This window comes from Geotrypetes seraphini, chromosome 1, assembly GCF_902459505.1.
Source record: "Geotrypetes seraphini chromosome 1, aGeoSer1.1, whole genome shotgun sequence".
NCBI classification, from domain to species: domain Eukaryota; kingdom Metazoa; phylum Chordata; class Amphibia; order Gymnophiona; family Dermophiidae; genus Geotrypetes; species Geotrypetes seraphini.
The window spans coordinates 322,558,935-322,582,219 of NC_047084.1; the positions used below are offsets into that span (position 1 = coordinate 322,558,935).

Genomic DNA, 23,285 nt, shown 5'->3' on the forward strand with positions numbered 1-23,285 from the left:
TTTCTTCCTTAAGTTGGATACTTGAGATTTGTACGATAGGGTGTTGATATCCAGTGTGGATCCTGAGGTTACTTAAGGTTAGAGTTACAGTATGAGGAACAGTGTGCACAGCGTTATGAAACCATAGAACTTTGTTTTTGTCCATGTTTAGTTTGAGTTTGTTGGATGTGGCCCAGGTCTGTATTTTGTCTATTCCATTTGAAATAATCAGCAGTTTTGTATCATTGCAATCATGATTAATGGGATGAGTAGAAGAATGTCATCTTTGTATGAAAATATGCATTCATTGTTGTTGAATTTAATATGGCCTAGTGAGCTCATGAAAAAGTTATAGATCAGTGATAATGGTGATCCTTGCAGTACACCACAGAATGCTTGAAGTGTTGTCAAAAAACTGGAGTCTTTGTAGACAAGATATTGTCTGTTTTGTAGGAAGTCTTTGAACCAGTTCAGGACAATTCCTATGATATCTATTTTGTTGAGTTTGGCTAGCAATAGTTGATTTTTGACCAAGTCGAAGGCAGCAGATATGTCAAATTGAAGGAGGATTGCCTGGTGGCCAATGCTCAAGTACTGCTTGATTTTAGTGGTTAATGTCAAAAAAGGACTTCTGTGCTGTGATTTGAGCAGAATCCAAATTGAATGGGATGGAGGCAAGAGTGTTCTTCAATGTAGGTGGAGATTTGTTTGTGGACATGCATTTGGAGAAGTTTGGTTATTACAGATATGGGTCTGCAATTAAAGGAGCTCGAGAGGTCTACATTCTGGGCTTTGGGGATCAGCGTGAGGGCAATTTGCCTCATATGGGATGGTAGTTGGCAGTGCTGAGGAAAATTGTTTAAGAGTTTTGTTAGCCCTTCTATGGTGGTCAGTGGCTTCTGCAAGTAGGCAATTGGGGCATTGGTTGAGTATACTACTGCAAGTGAACAGTTTTTTCAAAAATAGTAGTGGTTGTTTGGGATAAAGGTTGGAAGGTGCTCCAGATTTGGTTTACTGGAATGAGTTCCGGAGGTATATGATTTGGTTTGAGAGAGAGAGGGGCAGTGATGGCAACTTTTTGACTTCTGATTGTACTTTTTTAATCCTTGTTTTTTGAAGATCTATGCATTAGATTGGGAGTCAATGTCTGACCTAAAACGGGGGGGGGGGGGGGGGGGGTGAAGTCGTGGTACACATTAGGTGGAATAACCTTTTGATGTCAAAGTTTTTGCTCTCAATTTCAAGTGTGTAATAATAATAATAACAACTTTATTTTTATATACCGCCACCAGTAGTTCTAGGCGGTTTACATAAAAGAGAACTGGACAATCAGTGCTAATACAATTGAATAAAAAGTACATAGATACAGCATAATGACCATCAATCAGGTAATAAATTTATCAAACAAGTAAGTCTTAACCATTTTTCTAAATGAGCAATAAGATGGAGATTGAGAGACAATTTCACATAGCCATAATTGCAATTTGCCCGCTTGAAAGGCTAGTGTTCTATCCAGAAACGTCTTATAACAGCAATGCTTTAAGTTAGGATAGGCAAATAAATGCAGACTTCAAGTTTGCCTGTAATGGAAGGGTTTTGGCCTCAACAATATGGAATTTGTATTTGTTGATAGCCAATTTCCATGCTGGTTTGTGTTCTAGGAGACTGCTCTTTTGCCATAGTCTTTCCAGTCTTCTACAAGACTGTGTGTTTGTTTTTCTGCTTTTAGGGTGTCCGTGAACCAAGGTGAGGACTTGGTTGATTTTTGGGTTTTACGACATAATGGTGCAACGGAGTTGAGGGTTTGCTCTAATGTGATGGTCCAGCTATGAGCTTGGTTGAAGTGGTAACTAGTATTTCAGAGGTCTTGTTCCAGAATTCATTGGCAAAATCAGGATGTGATTCATAAAAGGATTTTTCCCAGTTTGTGACACTAGGAAAGCACCTCATGTACCAGAGCCTCAGCTTTTGATAGCCTAAATTAGTCAATGTATTTTAAGAAAGCATTTTCTACTTCTCACTAGCCTGTGTCTTGCTATCGTTTCTCAGTCACTGAACCCCAGGCCTCTCTCTCTCCCCTTCCATTCGTTTTTGTGTACTCTTTCTTTTCTCCTTAATACTCCGTCCCCCACCCTCTCTCTCCCACTTCATCCTTCTCTACAGGGGTATCACTCTCTCCTCACCATCTCGGTCTACCCCATAGTACTGTCACACATAAACAGCTTTTTGAAAGAATGAAAAGCTCTGACTTACCTCATGGAATGAAATATAATTAAAAGAAATATCCACCCACTCTTTTCTTTTATTTTTAAATAATTCACAATTTTATATTCAAAACAAAATAAAGAAAAAAGGAAACACCAATTATAACACCTACTCCCTTTCTTAAAGAAACATGTAAATGTCTTTTTTTATTTTATTAATTTTGGGTTTTTTAGGGGCCTTTGTACAAAGCTACTGTAAGCACTAACACATGCTTACCACAGCAAAAAATGGTGTACCATGGGGTACACTGAGGTGTCTTACAGTAATTGTGGGATGTGTGCATGCTGCCCATGTGGTATAAAATAAAATTTATTTTTTGGCACAGGGGCGTCTGGAGTGGAGAGCAGGCATGTTTTGTGCTAATCGGTTGTCTCAGCTACATGGCCATGTGCTAACCGATTAGCACGTGATCAGTGTGTGAGCCCTTACCACCTACATAATGGATGACAGTAAGAGCTCACACACTAATGTGTTTTAATGGGCACACATTAATGGGAAAATTGGTGCAGGGCCATTAGTACAAAAAGTAGGATATTTAGCCTTAGCGCATAAGAAAATACCCAGATATAATAATAATAATAATAATTTTATTTCTTATATACCGCTGTACCGTGAGGTTCTAAGCGGTTTACAGTAGAAATAGAAGAAATGCATTAAGTAAGATTAATTAAGATGAAGAGAAAGTACTTAGAGTTCCCTGACTGTCCCAAAGGCTCACATTCTTGCTAAAGTACTTGAGAAAAATAAATTAGTTAGGTTATAAACATAGAGTTGAAGAAGGTAGGAAAACAGTTCATAGGAAAATTAATTTCGAATACATTATACATTATATATTGTTCAAGGCGGAATACAAATTATAGGAATTACTAAAAGAATTGCGTAATAAAGATTATCTAGATAAATTACATAACAGTGATTCGTGTACATTACATGGTGTGGTAGAGGATTCAATTTTGAGAATTACATATCAAGGGAATCAAGTGATAACAGAATATAGTGGAGATTATCAGTATATATGGTATATAGATTGGAAGTTACCTAATAATGAAGTAAGAAATTTATTGGATAGTGTGGAAAATGTTTATATAGGAATCAGAGTATGTATGATAGGAAAGGTTCTAAGAATTGAATTAATGTGTTATTCTATCGAGGGAGAGCTTGTGCATAAAGGGATGCTATTAGTTGGTAATGACGTGTTTTCTGAATAGAAATGTTTTGATTTCTTTTCGAAACACTTTGATGTCTGTTGTATTGATCATTAGTTTGGTGATTGTGGGGTTAATTTTTGCTGCCTGTGTCGCTAGAAGGCTGTCGTATAGTTTCTTAAGACGGGTTCCATTATTAGGTGGGAAGGTGAATAGGTTTTGAGTTCTTCTTGATCTGGATGAGCGGTAATGGTTTAGGCGGTTGTTTAGGTAACAGGGGGCAGTTCCATGGGTTATCTTAAACAGCAGACAATAGAACTTGAATTGAGTTCTTGCTTGTATCGGAAGCCAGTGAGAGTCTATATAGGCGGGAGTGATGTGGTCAAATTTGCTGAGACAGTAGATGAGTCTGATGGCAGTGTTCTGAACTGTCTGTAGTTGTTTTATCATATTGTTAGGACATGTTAGGTAGAGGCTGTTGCAGTAATCCAAGTTACTGAGTGTGAGGGATTGTACAATGATCTTGTAGTGTTCTTTGGTAAAGAAATTTCTTATTTTTCTTAGGTTTCGCATGGTGAAGAATGCCTTCTGTATGACTTTGTGTATCTGTGTCTGCATAGTGCAGCGTCTATCTAATTGTATTCCTAGAATTTTTAGAGTGCTCTGTATGGGATATTTGATTGTATTTACTTCCAGTTCTGTTATAGATTGCTTTTGTTCCTTCTCTAGTAGTAGGAATTTGGTTTTCTCTGCATTCAGTTTCAATTTATGGTTCTTCATCCATTTTTCTACAGTTTCTAGTGTTGTTATCAGGTGTTCATTGGAGCTGGGGTCTTGTATGTCAAATGGGAGAATGATGGTTATGTCATCTGCGTAACTGAAAGATGTTATATTTAGGGCGTCTAGGGCAGTGCCTAAGGAAGCTATGAAGAGGTTGAATAGTATGGGCGATAGTGGGGATCCTTGTGGTACTCCACAGGGGTTTGTCCATGGTTCAGATAAAATATCTTTTGACTTAACTCTATATGATCTTGTTTGAAGGAAGCCTTGGAACCAGTTGTGAACTTTACCAGTTATTCCTAAGGCATCTAGTGTCTGAAGAAGTATTAGATGATCTACTAAGTCAAATGCTGCTGAAAGGTCGAGTTGGATGATTAGTAACTTGTTTCCTTTGCTGAGGTGCTGTCGGGCTATATCAAGTAAAGATACCAGTAATGTTTCTGTGCTGTGATTGGCTCTGAAACCAGATTGAGTTGGATGTAGAATGTTGTGGTCTTCAAGGTAATTGGATAGATATTGTGCAACTAGACCCTCGATGATTTTGATGTATAGTGGGATAGAAGCAATTGGTCTATAATTTGTTGGGTTGTCTATTGGGCCTTTGGGATCTTTTAGTATGGGGGTGATTATTATTTCTCCAAGTTCTGGAGGGAATTGACCTTCCTTGAGAGTGGTTTGCAACCATAACGTGAGACAAGTAATGAATTTGGTAGATGCTGTTGATAATAGGTAAGGAGGACAGTTGTTCAAATCACAGGAGGATTTGCTGTATTTTTTGTATAGCAGGTCCAGGTCTGACCATTGTGTCGTTGGGAAGTTGGTCCAGGTCCTATCTGCTGAGATGGCTTCGTCATTTGTGGGTTTTATTGGTATCTCTTCAATGATATTTTGGGAATTGTTGAATGTAGATCTGATTGTGGTGATTTTATTTTTGAAGTAGTCTGATAATTGTGAAGCTGTTGGAGTCTGGGTTCCTTGGGTGGCGAGGAAGGGTTTGGTATCTGTGAGGTTTTTTACAATGCTGAAAAGTTTTTTGGTGTCTAGTTTTTCAGTGCCAATGAGTTTGGAGTAATAGTCTTTATAAGGGCGGGCTAAGGCCACTTTTTAACTGCAGTTTGGTAAAAGGACCCCTAAATGTGTAAAGTTCTACCCCACCCTCTCTACTTAAAAAGTTGACTAAGGGCTCCTTATTCTAAGCCGCGTTAGGGCTTTAGCGTGCGGAATAGTACATGCTAAATTGCTGCCCGCGCTAGACCTTAATACCAGCATTGAGCTGGCGTTAGTTCTAGCCGTGTAGCGCGGGTTTAGGGTGAGCTAAAACTGCTAACGCAGCTTAAAGTAAAAGGAGCCCTAAGTTTACAAAAAAAAACCCATGAAATAAAGCATCAAGAGGCAAACAAACAACAAAGACACAACACTAATTAAAACCCAAGACAAATTTTTCCCCGTCCCTGCAGGAACTTATTTTCCTGTCCCGTCCCGGAGAGTTCTTTTCCTGCCCCATTCCTGCAAGGTCCGCCCTCATCTGCACAAGCCTTTAAAATCATAAGTGTTTGTGGTTTGTGCGGTTACAATATTTGTTGTGACATATGTTTTTTCCTTTATCTACCATGGACCCCTGATGAAGGTTGTCCGAAACACGGACCGTGTTGGGTCCCCCGTTTGGTAAAAAGGTTTTAATATATAGTTTGCTTGTCACAATAAAATTCGCCTACATCGTTGTACATATCTGCAGTTTTGGTTTGTTTGTTCTTGTGCGGTTAAGGCAGAGCTCTCAGAAATAGAACAGGGACACTGGCAAAACTCACGGGGATGGGGAAATTGAGTTCTTGCGGGAACAGGGACAAATTTGTCCCTGGGTCATTCTCAAGTGAACAGCTATGTCTCTTCTACAACAGACGGTTGGTCAGCCCATAGAAAATGTACATTGGGCTGACTATCTTTAGAGGTGAAATCCACTTATCTGGCCTTAAGAGTTCCTACACATTTGACATTAGAGCATCATTTCTTTAAGATACTAACGGCCTCTTTCATAAAGGCGCGCTAGCGGCTGCGCTGTGCTAACAGCCCCGAAGACCATAGAGATTTAAAGAGCTTCGGGGCTGTTTCCTCGCGGCAGCTGCTAGCTCGGCTTTGTAAAAGAGGCCGTAAGTGTTTGCCATCAGATGAAAAACTCTTATAACAGCATAATGACTCCAAGTTTGTGAAAGCCTTCTCTGTAACTGGACAGCATGACGATGATGAAGATGAGGATGCAAGAGATGAATTAGAGATGCAAGAGATGAATTAGATGATGATAAAGTCAAGTGTTTCAGACAGATTCTCATAATCAATACTTGCAGACCTTGGTAATATTGCAACCTGACCTGATTTGAAGGAACTTTTTAAAAGGCTGAATATATCACTTTCTGCCAGTTCAATTATTGATCACCTTTTTTAGCTGCCCTGGATTAATGACTCACAAGTGCGCTCAGGTGAATGACAGTCATTTTCAAAATTTAGTTTTACTAAAAGCCAAGAGGATTGAATTTTAGAGCAATAAAGTTGTTGGGATAAAAATGGCAACAGTAACGTTCATTGTAGTTGCAGTACTTTTTACTCAAAGTATTATATTAAGCAACAACTTTTTACTTTCACATACATTTTTTAATGTGTTGCTCACTGTATTTTCACTTTTACTTATGTATTTTGATCTAGTACTTTGAGCAACACTACTTGTTGAGAAGTCCTTGTTAAAATGGCTCTTCCAGTTGGCATCCTGTGCTTGTAGCTGCTGGGACAGGAGGGGGGATCTCCTATGGATTTAGCAGATGGTTGCTGACTGCAAACTAGAAGTCTGCACAGGAATGGGGATTGCGGGAATTCCGTGGGTCCCGCGGGAACTCTGCAGGGATCCCCCCAGATCCATGGGATTCTCATGGGGATCTCCCCCCAGGCTCACAGGACTCCCACGGGGATTCCCCCCCCATGCTCACAGGAATCCCACAGGGATGGAACCGGGAGTTTCCGAGGCTTGGAAAGAGAATTAGTAGAAGATAGACAAAAGCAGAAACTGGGACCAAGATGATGGAAAAACAAAATGTCCCACCAGCTACAGCAAGGGAGATGTTCATTTTGAGGGGGACTAAGCTCAAAGTGAGAGGCCCAGCCCCCTCTCATGATTATGCCACCAATTGTATTTAGTACTTGCTGAGTTTGTTTTGGGGTTTCCAGTTCAGTTTTGTCACATTTTTCTTATGCAACCATTGTCCTGAAAAGTGCCTCTCTCAATTCTGCTTTAAATGATTTTGATGCTGTATTGTTTGATTCTTTACTCATTGCTGCGTTAAAAATAATTTCTGGATCTTGGAAGGACCTCTCTTACAAGTTACCTATGCCAGATGGTGGATCCAGATTTGTTTGCTCTACAGAAATGAGCTTTATATTGCCAAAAAATCCAACTCTTATCTCTTTTAACAAGAAATGGTCGACCCTACAGTCACATGACCTAATGTCTATTCTAATTCTTTATGGTGTTGTATGCATCTCTTATTTCTGTTATTTGTTATTCAAATAAACTAACCCCTCTTTTACTAAGGTGTGCTAATCGATTAGCGTGCACTAAACGCTAACGCATCCATAGACTTACATGACGTGTTAGCGTTTAGCGTGCACTAATCGGTTAGCGTATCTTAGTAAAAGAGGGCCTAAGATTTTAAAAAATAACAAAAAAAAACTGTCAGAAGTAATTACTGCTTTTTGGGGGACAGGTAACAATTATGGGGGGACAGAGGAGATTCCTCGCGGAGTTGGGCAGGGATGGAGGAGATTTCTCACGGGGATGGAGGAGATTCTGGCAGAGACATGCGGGATACTGGTGGGGATGGGTGGGATTTTCTGTCCCTGCGCAACTCTGTACTGAAAACTCCAATGGTTCCCAGTGGGCTTCATTGGTTTATATTCAGCCAAACAACCAAACATTAATTTTCAATATCAATTTCACCTTTGGCCAAAACCAGGTGATATGTTTTGACTGCAGTTTTGTTTTTGGCCAAAAGGTTAGACAGTTTCGGGTTAAGCCAAAACTGAAAAAAAGTATTTTTGACAGTGTAGCATGTAGTATAAGTATGCTTCAAAGAAGATTGTCACTTAGTTATTGCCGCCCAATATTCAGTGCTATTTAGCCAGCCAAAAATAGCTCCTGGTTGGCTACATAGCGCTAAGCTGGCTAACCCCTGACATTCAGTGGGAGATAGCCAGTCAGCGGGACATAACCAATATTCACTGGCTGACCAGCTAAATCTAGCAGCCAGATAAACCTGTCAAAATAGCAGATCTATCTTTGGCCACTATGACTTAGCCAGCCAGCTGATGAATATCAGCTTGGCCAGTTATGTCTACCATGGCTGAACTCAGACTAGAAATTCAATGCTGGTGGCCGGATATGGCCCTGCTATTGAATTTCCAGGTTCACCCACAACCACGGGAGGTAGCCGGGATGCCTCTCATGGTTTGAATATCGGCCCCATTGTGTTTTATGTGAGCTGGGATACTCAGGAATTCTTAGAATCCAGAGCAGAGCTGTAGCTGGCTTGGCTATGATAGGATGTATATTAATCCCCAAGAGACTTATTATTGATGTAAGTGATTTGTAGTTTCATCAGTCTCTATAGCTGCTCCTGGATCCCTTATGTATGTAAGGGGTTCCTGGTAACCCTGCTGAAAATTCATGTCCCCGCTTTTTCTTTTATTCCTTAGCGCTAGGAGTGGCTACATTCTTACTGACCTAGTAACAGCATAGAGATTAAGCGGCTACTCTCACTTTAAATTATCCTAAACTTCTCCTAACACACTGTCTTGACTGAAGAGCCAAGTATCTATCTCCTATGCTGCTTTGTCTTAGATGGCTAAGGTCTTTGGGTTGAGCTGTCCTTCCCTCAAATACAAGCCAATGGCCCAGGGAGGCAAGAAGCCAAAGACAAGAATTTGAATCCTGTACAGAACTTTATATTCCTGGACAGTTCCCTTCAAAACTGTCCAGGAGTATAAAGCTCTGTACAGGATTCAAATTCTTGGGGAAGAAGAATTATAATTGGGGAAGGAGAACAGTTTCCTCCAAAACTGTTCTCCTTCCCCAGTTATAATACTGGAACCAAGGGACACGCCTACCTTTTAGAATCTGTTCAGGTATGGAAAGGTCCAAAGTGCAATGCCCATTGCTTCCCAGCAACTAATGATGTCACAGTTAAGTCTAATGTATAGTGTGTTCAGTAAGGCTGTTGGAATTCTCTGCAGGCGCCCATTCTGCAAGATTCCAAGGTCTGTACAGAAGTGCTGATTTTTCAGGAGAGTGTATGGTGCAGAGGTTGGAGCTACAGCCTCAACACCCTGAGGTTGTGGGTTCAAATCCCATGCAGCTCCTTATGACCCTGGGCAAGTCACTTAATCCCCTATTGCCCCAGGTACATTTAAATAGTTTGAGCCCACTGGGATAGGGAAAAATACCTGAATGTAAACCACTTCGGCTTTAAGTGGTATATATAACCCCCTAAAAAATGTTTCGGGTCAGTCATGTTCATTTTGTAAAGCTATGTTGAAACTGAGCACATAATTCATGTATTTTATTTTTAAAAAATCATAATGCCTGTTCTGGATGCTTGAAATTGGTCAGATTAGCAGTTTATTTTTTGCCTTTTCATGAAGAGATTCACCCAAAGCTGTTTACAATACACCGAATAGTAATAATGTACTCTTAAGTATTTTCCCCTGTCTGTCCTGAGAGACTCACAATCTAGTTATGGTACCTGGGGCAAAAAGGGTTAAGTGACTTGCCCAGAGTCACAAGAGCACAAGAGTCACAGAGTCACAAGAGCTGGGATCAAACTTGAGACAGCAGCTCTAACCACTAGGCTACTCTTCCTAGTTAGAATGTTAGTAAAAGAAATAAAGATAGTTATTTATTGTCATACTGTTAGCTGAGGTTGATATAGCAGCTTTTTAGTATACCATTTTCCTCTTGATAAGTGACCATTTTCTCTGATATTTTTTGGGAAAATAATTAATCCAAATATCATTTATTTTAGATGCAGACCCAAATTACTTATCTGAAGCTCCTTCAGCTGTCACCAGTTTAACCACAACCACAGGTATGTCTAATCTGAAACTAAAATAATTCCTTGGAATAAGCAGGCATGCTTAAGTGTGTGGTAGGAGGGATGCATTAACAGGAAGCAGTGGCTATAGTTATATGAGCCATGAGATTCTTAAAGCCACAGAAAATAATTGGTAACATATTGAACTGTAGTGCTGTGCCAAGGGGGGTTAGAAGGGGGCATGCCTTCTGCCACCATCCTTAGGGGAAACAATGGCGGAGGAGCAGCAAAGTCAGAAACCACCCCAATAAATCTGAAGCTTTTGAACCCATGCGAATGCTCAAATGTCTGCAACATCCCTGCCCATTGGAAACAGGAAGCCAGTGTATGGGGGGTGGGGAGAGATGTGGCAGGGCCTTGAGCAAACACATAGACGCAAAGATCATGTGGTTGTGTTGTAGTGCTTGCTTGAGCTGCCTTATTCAGGCTGGGTCAAGGCTGAGAGATGCAGGGGCTATGTATTGGTGCCAGCAGCCATTGCGCAACATGGGTAGAGATAGGGAGATGTTGGATGGCTAAGCTGAGGAAAGAGAATAAGAAGAGATGCTGGATGGATATGTGGGGAAAGACGTATTTTTCGAGAATGAACATTTTTCCACTGCCAACTTTGGGCATCTAGTGCCATATGTCCGAATCAGACTTAAACATTTCTTTTGTTTGTTTATTTATCTCCTGCCCTTATCCAGGGTGAGTAACATTTTTACATACAAAATAATACATTACGTTTAACGTATAGATCACATCCGCTCTTGGTCCAGTCCCTAGTCCTAGTATCAAACCACAGTGGAAATGTTCAGTGATGTTGGTGTGCGATTTTATTTCACAATTTAAAGAAATCTGTGCAATGGCTTGACATGCATGCGTTTCGGCCAATATGGCCTGCCTCAGGAGCTAGTATAGCTCAAAACTGATTTCTTTTTAGATCTGTAAGTCATCAAGTCACTAGGACTTGAGAACGAGTTGATGGCACCGAATCTTCTGGATTTTCCCAGATCCTCTATAAATTTTAAAATTTCACTGTCTCCTGACTCTGTTATAAAGATGTGGACTATGGATATATATTTAATTTTCTTTTTTCATTACTTCAGGTGTCAATAAGACTGTGCATAAGTCTCCTACAATCCATCAAAAGACCATCAAATGTCTGCTCTAGTGTACCATGAGACCAATGCAGTGACCAGTTCCTCCCCCCCATCTGTCACCCCTCATGTAATTCTTCATGACTGATTCTCCCAAATCTGACCCCCTCAGGCTCTCACATCTGATATGACACTCCCAAACAGAGCTCCCTCACTCAATCCAATCCCTTCCCAGAAACCCCTCTCATATGAAATGTAAGGTATTAAAAATCCCTTCACCTTCATAAAGCGGTGAGGGTACTCGGTTGGTATTTGTTAGGCTTAGGGGGTACTTGGCTTGAAAAGGTTGAGAAACACTGCTCTATAGGATTCCATCATCATCACCCAACTGGCTTGTGATACAGTAAGAAGTTGCTTTTCAGACTGCAAAGCCTGTGGATGCTTGGAACCCTCGTTTTCAAAACTGCCCAAGAAAAAAATGTTTCTACAGGGAGGTACATAAGTTTTTCTGTGCATACCTTAACCATACCCCTTTTCGTTAACCCCTCCACTAAGATGCAAGTGAAAGTGTACAAGCTATGGAACTGCTTGTATTCTGTTAATGACTTTAAGGGTGGGAAACCCTCAGAAAGCTGATTTTAGCTGTGGAAAATGTAGAAATCGCTCTGAAAGTTGCCCTCCCAAATATTATAATTTGCCAGGGAAATCTGTTAAGGTAAAGGGCAGGTTTCAGATAGTAATTATTCTCCACAACTTTAACTTGGCAAAGACGTGGTCATATTGTTCATTACTCATTATTGCTACAGATTCTATTGCTGTCAATTCCTGTCATGATGAATTTAAGAAAAAAAATTAAAATGGCTTGCAAGGGGCAGCTGGAAAGAAAAAAATAGCAATCTCAGATTTTTTTCAATCTTAAAGGCTTTTTTTCTTCTTTGCATCTCTCTCTTTTCTTGCCCACTGTGTCCTTTGCACAATGCACATTAATTTGCTATTGACCAGCACAGTAACCCCATGCGACTATTCAGGCTAAATAGAAATCATTAACACTGAATGTCGCTTCATTAGAGTTTTTCGTACAACCATTAATTGTATTTTAAGCAATTATTATTTCACTACAGGTTGATATAGTTGAGGCCCACACCAGGAGGCTCATTTTACACTGAATGTAGAGAACAGAATTGAGATATCCAGGTGGGGACATGGCATTTTAGAAAAGTTTCAAAAAAATATTTGCAGGCCTGTACATAATATTTTTGAGTGGGTGCAGCCGGAACAGCCATTTTACATATGGGGAAAATCAATGGAGGAGCTGTGGCAACTTTCACATGGATATGTCAACGCATACACAGCTAGGTCGGCCATCTTGCAAACCTATATCTATGAATCAAATATAGAGGCAGCAATCTTTATTATCAATTTAGAAAAGGAAACCAACAGGGTTTTAAGGATGATATCTTCCTAGGGTTACCAGATATCTGGATTTCTTTTGAGGACATGTCCAGGGGTCCGGACAGCTTTTCAAACCCCAGTACTTTGTCTGGGTTTTGAAAAGAAATTGTGTTGGGAGTGGTCATCTGCACATGCACAGATGCAACTCGGTGATGTCACATGCATGCACACACACATGCATGGATGCCTTCAATCCTATAAATGAAGAGCAGCTGTAAATTTTCACTTGGAAATATTAGATCCTACACGAGCATTCCCCTTATGAACTAGAGAATAGACTTGTAGATTTTTTACCCACTAGGCCATTCACAAACCATATCTCCAACATACCCCTTTCCCGTGTGTTACAAACATCCATGTGTACATAAAATTATGGGCATAGTTTGAAGATTACGAGGGGGAAATTTATTCCCTCCCCAAATGCTGCTGGAATGGGTACCTCACCCTCCCTCTGCTGTCCCACATTAACCAGTATATCTGCTCCCCTTCTCCTTCCCTATTCAGCTGTCTCTTCTTGTTTCCCCCTCACTTTCCCCCCTCCCCCATGCTTCTGCTTCCTTCCTTCAACCCTGTCCTAGGCTCATAGCTCCTTCAAATTAGATTCTCATGCTACAGCGCTTCCAGCTGGGTTCTGCCAGACTGCCCCCTCTGATGCACTTCCTGCTGCCATTTCTAGTTCCTGCTCACGGCGGCTGTACTAGGAAAGAGTCACGGGTCCAGCCCTATAGAATAGGGTTACCAGATTTGTTGAACCAAAAAAATGGGACATGAGGCCCTGCCACCCCAGCCTCGCCCCCTCTCTTTCCCTGAGCTTGGGACCATGTCTACAGGGCCTCCAAGCATCCACAGATTCCGGAAGACTGGAAGGTGGCGAATGTTACACCGATCTTCAAAAAAGGTTCGAGGGGAGATTCGGGAAACCACAGACTAGTGAGTCTGACCTCGGTACTGGGAAAGATGGTAGAGGCGCTGATAAAGGACCACATCATTGATCACCTTGACAGACACAATCTGACGAGGACCAGCCAGGACGGTTTCAGTAAAGGCAGATCTTGCCTGACGAATTTACTGCACTTCTTCGAGGGAGTAAACAGGTGGATAGACAAGGGCAACCCGGTCGACATTGCTTATCTGGATTTTCAGAAGGCGTTCGACAAGGTTCCACATGAACGACTACTTCGGAAAATTGAGAGCCATGTAATTGAGGGTGAAATACTCACGTGGAATAAAAACTGGCTGGAGCATAGGAAACAGAGAGTGGGGGTAATGGACAATTCTCAGACTGGAAGAGCGTCACCAGCAGGGTGCCACAGTGCTCTTTAACATCTTTATAAATGATCTGGACATTGGTACGACAAGCGAGCTAATTTAATACAAAGTGATGCATGTCGGGAACAAAAATCTCATGAACGAATACAGGATGTCTGGGGAGGTACTTGGAGAGACCTCCCAGGAAAGGGACTTGGGAGTTCTGATCAACAAGTCCATGAAGCCATCTAAACAATGTGCTACGGCGGCGAAAAGGGTAAACAGAATGCTAGGAATGATCAAGAAGGGGATCACGAACAGATCCGAGAAGGTTATCATGCCGCTGTACCGGGCCATGGTGCACCTTCACCTGGAGTACTGCATCCAGCACTGGTCGCCGTATATGAAGAAGGACACAGTCCTACTCGAAAGGGTCCAGAGAAGAGCGACTAAAATGGTTAAGGGGCTGGAGAAGTTGCCGTATAGCGAGAAATTAGAGAAACTGGGCCTCTTCTCCTTTGAGAAGAGGAGATTGCGAGGGGACATGATCGAAACATTCAAAATACTGAAGGGAATAGAATTAGTAGAGAAAGACAGACTGTTCATCCTCTCCAAGGTAGGGAGAACGAGAGGGCACTCTCTAAAGTTGAAAGGGGATAATTTCCGTACGAAGGAAGTTCTTCTTCACCCAGAGAGTGGTAGGGAACTGGAACGCTCTTCCATAGTCTGTTATAGGGGAAGACACCCTCTAGGGTTTAAAGACAAAGTTGGACAAGTTCATGTTAAACTGGTGAGACTGAACTCATTTGGAGCACTGGTCTTGACCTTGGGGCTGCCGTGTGAGTGGACTGCTGGGCAGGATGGACCACTGGTCTGACCCAGCAGCGGCAATTCTTATGTTCTTATGTCATCACGTCACATTCATACATGCTCGGAGGCCCTCCAAACATAGCCCTGAGCTCTTGTCAGAGCCAGGGCCTTCCAAAACCCAGACACCCAAACAGTCCTCTAAAAAGAGGGTAAATCCAAATATCTGGAATCCCTACTATAGAACACTTTACACATACACCTTAAGATGGAACGATCCCTAGTAAAGTTCAAGTTCACGTTTATTTGATAAATCGCCTATATAAAAAAATATTCTAAGCGATGCACAGTTTAAAACAACTTATGGGGGAACAATCAATCTTAAAACAATCTTAAAACAATTTTAACAAAGTTTAAAAACATTAGTTTAAAAGACAAACGAAATCAAAACAAATAAGGTTTCTTCATAAATATAATTTAGGGAGAAACAGCCTACACATCTTTTAATTTACTGATGCTTTTTCCTTTAATTAGCCTACCTTAATGTTGACAATGCTGGCTTTGGCCTCGGCTTTGATTTTATTGTAACCATCCCCTCTATGCAGACCATACATCTCAGCTTTTTTCACCTAAAATTTGTAGTCATCAGTGGTCAAGTTACCTCAAGCTGAGTGCATGAACCAAAGGTGAGAAATGCAGTAGCCAAATCTTGACTTTGGTGTGGTGTGATAGCTGAATGAGACAGAATGAGTTGGCTTTGAATGTGGAGAAATCAGAACCTATGTTGTAGGGAGAAATATAGATTGGGAGGTACCTTGGAAGGCAGGGTTAATAGGTATATAGCCACCTGTAAAAAAAAAATATGTGAAGTTTGCAAGTTGTTTCATATTCTACTTTGTGTATGCAAACTTATTACCAGCTTTGTCTGTTGATCAGATTGAGGCTGATGTTGCCAGATTATGATTTTAGAATCGTAGTTCAGCATTTCATTTTAACAACATTGGATTACTGTAATGGACTGTACCTGGGGGTTTCTGATTCCTACTGTAAAGCTTTACAGGTGATACAAAATGCTGCAGTGCATTTGAATACTGGGACCTCCGGGTACATGCATATAACTTGAATACCTCCAGGTACATGCATAATATTGAAACAGCTTCATTAGATTCCTGGCCCTGAGTCTATAAAAGGCTAGATTCACTAACCTTCCGATCCGTGTCAGATCCGTGTGCGATTGGAGGCAGGCCAACTGATTCACCAACCATCTTCGTGCAAATGGAAGTGATCAGAGGCACGCTCCCAACTGACTGCACGGATTAGATTGACTCGGGGAGAACCCTGACAGTAGTGACAGAAGAAGCAGCCTCCTGTCACTGCTGTCAGGACTCTGCCGGCTTTTTTTTTTTTTTCCATTTTTATAATAGGCCATAAGATATCAGGCCTATAAAAAAAAAGATTAAAAAAGCCTCCCCATGCCAAACACCCCCCCCCCCCTCCCATGCACACCCTGCCCTGCACACACACACACCCCAACCGGCACAGCACACGGGGGGACCAGCACAGCACACCCTTCCCCCCGATCGACATGGCCCAGCCCCAGCCCAACCCAACACCCCCGTTCCAAAAAGTTGGGAGCAGGAGGGGTACTCAGTCCCTCCTGCTCCATAGGCCTCCAGCAGTGGGAACAGGAGGAACCACAAAGTTCTCCTGCTCCTTCTCCTCCGCCTTGCCCGACACAATGCCGGCTTTAAGCCCCACCCCATTGCATCATGTGATGCATAGGGAGGCACCTAAGGCCCTGATTGGTTCAGGCGCCTTGGGTTTCTTGCCCCTTGGGAGGGGCCTGAGGCACCTGAGCCAATCAGGGACTTCCTTAGGGCTGAGCCTAAGGAAGTCCTGGTCCTCACCAGTCGCTTGTGCTTGATCGGCCAGCCAGTCGGTGTGTCAGGAGAAAAGGGTAGTGAATTCCCCTCATTTGCATGCACGGATCGGGATGGGTTCGCTACACAGGTTAGTGAATCGGGTCGGAGGAAAATTTGGTCACAAAGGGATTGCAAACCGATCGGTACACGATCGGTTTGCTTTGTGAATCTAGCCGAAAGTCACCTAAAGTTAGGTGCCTAGATTAGCAAATATCGGTGCCTAACTTAATTTTCTTAATAGCCTTGTTACTGATAATTGAAAACGTCATTAAAAACAATTAAACACCTATTAAAAATTAGTGGATAGGAGGCTTATTCTGTATAAGACGCCTGTCTCAGCGACTGCCTAAGAAGTGGCTGAGAATTGCACACCGGCATCCTATACAGAATTGTGTTTGTCTTAAGAACAAATGCCTTACACACCCACACCTACACACACTCCCTTTTCTAACCAGCGCCCAAGCAACCAGTGCCAGTTACAGAATAGCGTAGGCCTGATTGCAAAGAAGCTCAGCCACCTATCTTTGCCAAGGGATCCCTTGCCATCAGTTGAGCCGGCAGGAGTCACTGAAAACGTAGCTTCGGGGAGTCCTGCTGGCTCAGCTGATCAGGGAGAAAATAACTCTGCCATGATCAGCTGAAGCAGCTGTGGCATAAGACCCCTGACACTAATCCCCGAGATCTGCAGGAGTGATGCCCACTTTTTCCCACCACCAGCCCCCTGAACCCCCAAACACCCCAACCCGGCACCCCTAACACCCCACCCCGGCACCTCTCATACCTTTAGAAGTAAGGCCGAAGGGATGTCTACTTCCTCCAGCCAACAAGCCCTCCTCTTCAAAATGACAGGTCTTCCCCTCCTGGTGCATTCTGGGATGCCCTGGAAGTGGCCTAAGACTCCAATTGGCCAAGATAACCATAGGCCACTCCCATGCCCCAAACCTTTCCCTCAGCCATGGTCTGCCTCTCAATCCCCAACCTGACGCAACTTCCTGTTTCTGCCTGGGCAGATCGTGGCAGAAGGAAAGCTTCGGGGCAGCCGCCAGCAACTTGAGAGAATGTCTGCCATCGCAGGGCTCTTCTGAAAAGGAAGATTTGCATGTTAAAAAGGAGACCAGGAAGGTGAGGGCAAGCAAGGGAGATGAACAGAAGGGGAAGAGATGTCTGGACTGCGGGGTCTCCAGGAGCTTTTTTAAATTGGCCCAGGGGTGGGGAGGGATAAGAGTGGCTGGAAACATTTTTTTTGGGGGGGGCTGGTTGATATACCACTTAGCTAAATAAAATATCAAAGCAGTTTACAAAATAATCCAGAGGTGGGAGAAGGGACCAGAAGAACAAATTATGAAATGGGGGTGGGAGAGCGAGAGAGATATGGTGGCCAACAGGAGAGACGGATTGCAAGGGTTTAGGCAATCCTCAAATTTGGAGGGGAGGGGGTAGGAGAAGACTGTGAGGTCAACACATTCCTCCTCCACTTCCCTTCTCAGCAGGTAGACATGCATTTGTTCCCCTCTCCTGTGATCCAGTATTTCTCTCCTTTCCCTCCCTACAGTATGGCATGTTTTTCCATTTCTGGTGTCTAGTGTTCTGCAGAAAGAAAGCTTCCAGGCTGGCAAGAGGAGAAGCCAGAATGTGGGGAGGAGGGAAAGGAAAATATACTGGACTGCATAGTTTGTGGGATAGGGGGAATGCTTGAGCCAAAAATGGTGGGCTGGGTCCACAGCCCTACCCCATGGCTACACCCCTAGAAGAGAAGAGAATAGCAGAGATGTTGAACCCAGGGGGGATAGGCAGGCCTTGGAAGGGGAAGATGCTAGATGGAAGGACAGTTGGGAAGAACAAGAAATATGTTGGAGCAGAGGATGAGAGGGAGGGAGAGAAGGGGAAATGTTGGACGGGGTTGGAGGGATGAGGGCTGGACTATAGGGTAGGAGGAAGAAAGAACAGCAGGAAAAAGACCTGGAGCAATGTTTGACCATGAGGGGGAGGAGAGAGGAGGTGATATGATGGATCATGTAGGAACACAGGAGGGAAGAGAGATGGGATAGGAAGATAGTGGAAGAAAAAAAGACAGGGAGATGTCGGGCCATGAGAAAGAGAGGGAGAGGAGATTCTGGACTACAAGAATAGAGGGAGGGTATATTGGAAATTTTGGGATCATATGGGAAAGACCAAGGGACAGGGGTGGCAAGGAGATGAATTAGGAGAGCGAGTACAAAATTAGAAATGTGATAATGAGGAGTTTAGTGAGTACAGAGGTAGAAATGTGGTAATGAGTAGATGAAAGAAGGGTATAGGAGACTGGGAAAGGTGTGAGATGGGAAATAGGAGATTTACAGCATGAGAAAGGGAGATGGAAAGTTGGTAGCTGAAAAGTAAAAAGAAGGAAAGAGAGACATTTGAGTGAAGATGCAGAAAAGAGAAGGAAGAGCAACAAAGGAAAGATCAGTATATTAAAGACAAGTGTAGTGAGGGAATGAAACCAGACAGGAGTGGGGAGAATAGACATATGGACAGCAACCACTGGAAAGGGAATTGTCAGAAGACACAGGAAAGCAGAAGAGACAAAATGGGACCTGCATGATGGAAAAATAAAATGTCTGGACCACAAAAGTGCGTTAAATTTATTACTTGGAATACGTTAGCTTTGGGATATTTGTGTCACAGATCTTTGTAGTGTGTCCAAGACAGCTGATGGAGGAGTGAGGGATGAGGGTAGGAAGTGACCCTGAGCCCAAAGACGGTGGGAACTGAATTTTCTTCCTGTCCTCTCTCATGCCCCCTGCCCAAATGCAAAATATAAATATATAAGCTGGTGGGGATCTCAAAGTCTTGCTTGCTGAAGACCACTTCCTCTAGTCCGGCAGCTGGTGATAGCTTGAGACACTGCCGCTAACTACAGAGCTTGGAAATTCTGGCTGCCAGACCAGAGGAGGTGGTCTACTGGCAGGGCTCCAGAATCCACACCAACCATAGCAAGGGGGTGACTAATTTTTGGTAGACTTGGGCCCAGGACCTGTGTGTTCAGTACTGAAAGAATTGCATATCTGGGAGGGAGGGGGAGATCTCCACTGTTGTGATACTTGCTGAGTATAATTTCGCTGTGTTACATAGAAACATAGAAACATGATGGCAGAGGAAAAAATAGCCAAGGAGGCGAAAAACTTCAAGCCGTTCTTTCGATATATTAAGGGGAAATGACCCGCAAAGACAGCGGTGGGACCGTTGGATGATCATGGATTAAAGAGAGTGCTAAAGGAGGACAAAGCCATCGCCGATAAACTGAACACATTTTTACCAAAGAGGATATACAAAACATACCGGTGAAGACGGGAAACTGACAAGGTTTACAGTCAATCTAGAGGAAGTACGCAGGCAGCTTGATAGGCTTAAAAGTGACAAATCCCTGGGACTGGATGGCATCCATCTGAGGGTCCTAAAGGAACTGAAAGGGACTATAGCTTAACTGCTTCAACTAATAGCCAGTCTGTCAATCAAATCGGGAAAGATTCCGAAAGACTGGAAGGTGGCGAATGTTACGCCGATCTTCAAAAAAGGTTCGAAGGAAGATCCAGGAAACTACAGACCGGTGAGTTTGACCTCTGTACCGGGAAAGATGGTAGAAGTGCTGATAAAAGACCGCATCTTTGATCACCTTGACGAACACAATCTGATGAGGACCAGTCAGCACGGCTTCAGCAAGGGACGATTTTGCTTGACAAACTTGCTGCACTTCTTTAAGGGAGTAAACAGGCAAATAGACAAGGGTGACCCGGTCGACATTGTATATCTGGATTTTCAGAAGGCGTTCAACAAGGTTCTGCATGAACAACTACTTCGGAAAATTGAGAGCCATGGAATAGAGGGTGAAATACACACGTGGATTAAAAACTGGCTAGCAGATAGGAAACAGTCTGCCCATCTGCAGTAATCATTATCTCTTCCTCTCTCTAAGAGATCCCACATACCTATCCCATGCTTTCTTGAATGCAGACAGTCTCTGTCTCCACCACCTCTTCCAGGAGACTGTTTGTTCCATGCATCTACCATCCTTTCTGTAAAAAAGTATTTCCTTAGATTACTCTTCAGCCTATCACCTCTTAACTTCATCCAGTGCCTTCTCATTCCAGAACTTCCTTTCAAATGAAAGAGGCTCAACTCATGCACATTTATGCCATGTAAGTATTTAAACGTCTCTATCGTATTTCCCCTCTCCTGCCTTTCCTCCAAAGTATACATATTGAGATCTTTAAGTCTGTCCCCATATGTCTTATGACGAAGACCATACACCATTTTAGTAGTCTTCCTCTGGACCGACTCCATCCTTTTTATATCATTTTGAAGGTGCAGCCTCCAGAATTGTTCACAATATTCTAAATGAGGTCTCACCAGAGTCTTATACAGAGGCATCAATACCTCCTTTTTCCTACTGGCCATACCTCTCCCTATTCACCCTAACATCCTTCTAGCTTTCACCGTTACCTTTTCAAATTGTTTGGCCACCTTAAGATAATCACATTCAATCGCACCCAAGTCTCGCTCTTCTGTCGTGCACATAAGTTCTTCATCCCCTAAACTATACCATTTCCTCTGTTTTTTGCAGCCCAAATGTATGACTTTGCATTTTTTAGCATTAAATTTTAACTGCCAAATTTCAGAACAATCTTCAAGCTTTTAAGAAGCGACCTCCCCTCTCCTCTCATTCACCCCCTTCCCCTCCTTATCTCCCTTTAAATTTTATTTTGCTTCGATGTAATTTTGATTCTTACCCTTACCTCAGTGCATATTATATCAAATCGTCCTTGTCTTGTCTAACAACCATATAATTTACATACTACCCCCTTATCTTTTATATATATTTTTAAATTGTTAGTATTGTAAACCGACAAGATACTTGTTGATGGTCGGTATATCAAATAGTAAATAAACGTGGAAACTTGGAAGAAGTCATTTAAAGTTGTAATATGTGTGGTAGTAATAGCAGGTGGGAAGATTGGGGGCTCAGGGTCCCCTTTCTTAATTTCTGCTGTGGGCCCCAGCATGTCTAAAACTGACCCTGAGGAGTATGATAATATGTAGAAATAAAATTAAATAAAACAAAAAAGAATTCAGGTGATACCTTTTTTTTTTATTGGACTAACTATAGTACGGTTAGATTAGCTTTCAAAGGTAATCTTTCTTCAGATTAGAGATAAGCAAATGTAGACATAAATATATAAAAGTAAAACATCAAAGTATTCAAATGACAGGTCTCACAGGAAAGGGGGAGGGAGTGGAAGGAGACAGGGGGATAAGTGAGGGTGATAAGATGTCAGAGCAGTAAAAATTGGTTTTCTTTCGTATTACAAAACATACCCCCACCTTTACTAATGCGTAGCGTGAGTTTTAGCGCCGGCCGTGGCGGTAACTGCTCCGACACTCATAGAATTCCTATGAGCGTCGGAGCAGTTACCGCCATGGCCGGCACTAAAACCCACGCTACCCATTAGTAAAGGAGGGGGGGATAATGTCTGAAAAATCCTGTTTGGTGGGTGTCAAAATGTGTATCATTTTGATCTCAAAGTTCTTGCGTTCCTCAATTGTCTTAAAATTTCCTTTTAATATCCTCACCATAAAATCACTGTTCTGGTTTTCTTAAATGTTGTCCCATGGAGGTGATGTTCTGGTTGGCACCGCAATTTTTAATATATCTATGTAAATTAATCCTAGTCTTTAACATCTGGCTTATTTCTCCAATGTAGCATCCTTCTCTACACCTTTTACATTGAAAGATATAAACTACATTCAAAGATGAACGTGTGAAGGGCCCCCTTCTCCTGAATGTTTTCCCATATGGGGGACTGGGGGGGGTCTTATGAAATATGTTGGCTTAGTGTGCAGCTAGTTTTATAGCAGGGAAGTGTGCCATTCTCTTCCTTGCGTATAGGGAGTGTGCGCATTATTTTCTGTTTCAAATTGGGTGGCTGTAGGAACACTAGCACGGGCAGAGCTGGGAATATTTTTCAGTAATTCATCCCCCTGGAGAAGTGGCTTTAGAGCTTTTATGATTTTCCTCAGTTTTTACAGCTCTGGGTTGTATGCCTCTATCAGGGGGATTCTCTCTGAGGTTTTCTTGCCTTTGTACTGCAATAGATTTTCTCTGGGTATTTCAAGGGAGGAGGCAATGTTCTAGGAAATGATTTTGGAGTTGTATCTTTTTTTAAAAAAAAGATTCATTCCGGGTTTTCAGATGTATTTGTCTCTGTCTTTTGGGCAAAGCAGATACCCCCATTGACATAGTTTATCTGGATTTCCAAAAAGCCTTCGACAAGGTACCCCATGAGCGCCTGCTGAAGAAACTGTGGAACCACGGGGTGGAAGGGGACGTCCACAGATGGATCCAAAATTGGCTGGCGGATAGGAAGCAGAGGGTAGTAGTAAAAGGACACTACTCTGACTGGAAAGGGGTCACGAGTGGTGTCCTGCAGGGGTCAGTGC

At 42.5% G+C, this 23,285-nt stretch overlaps 1 protein-coding gene across 1 annotated transcript in view; it reads left to right on the forward strand.

Annotated features, from left to right (window-relative positions):
- LOC117365985 (cell wall protein DAN4-like) overlaps positions 1–23,285 on the forward strand; it is a 143,237-nt gene that overhangs the window by 55,687 nt on the left and 64,265 nt on the right. Inside the window, exon 2 of the mRNA XM_033957004.1 lies at positions 10,232–10,294. Coding sequence (XP_033812895.1) covers positions 10,232–10,294 — 63 coding nt within the window. The remainder of the gene's footprint in view (positions 1–10,231; positions 10,295–23,285) is intronic.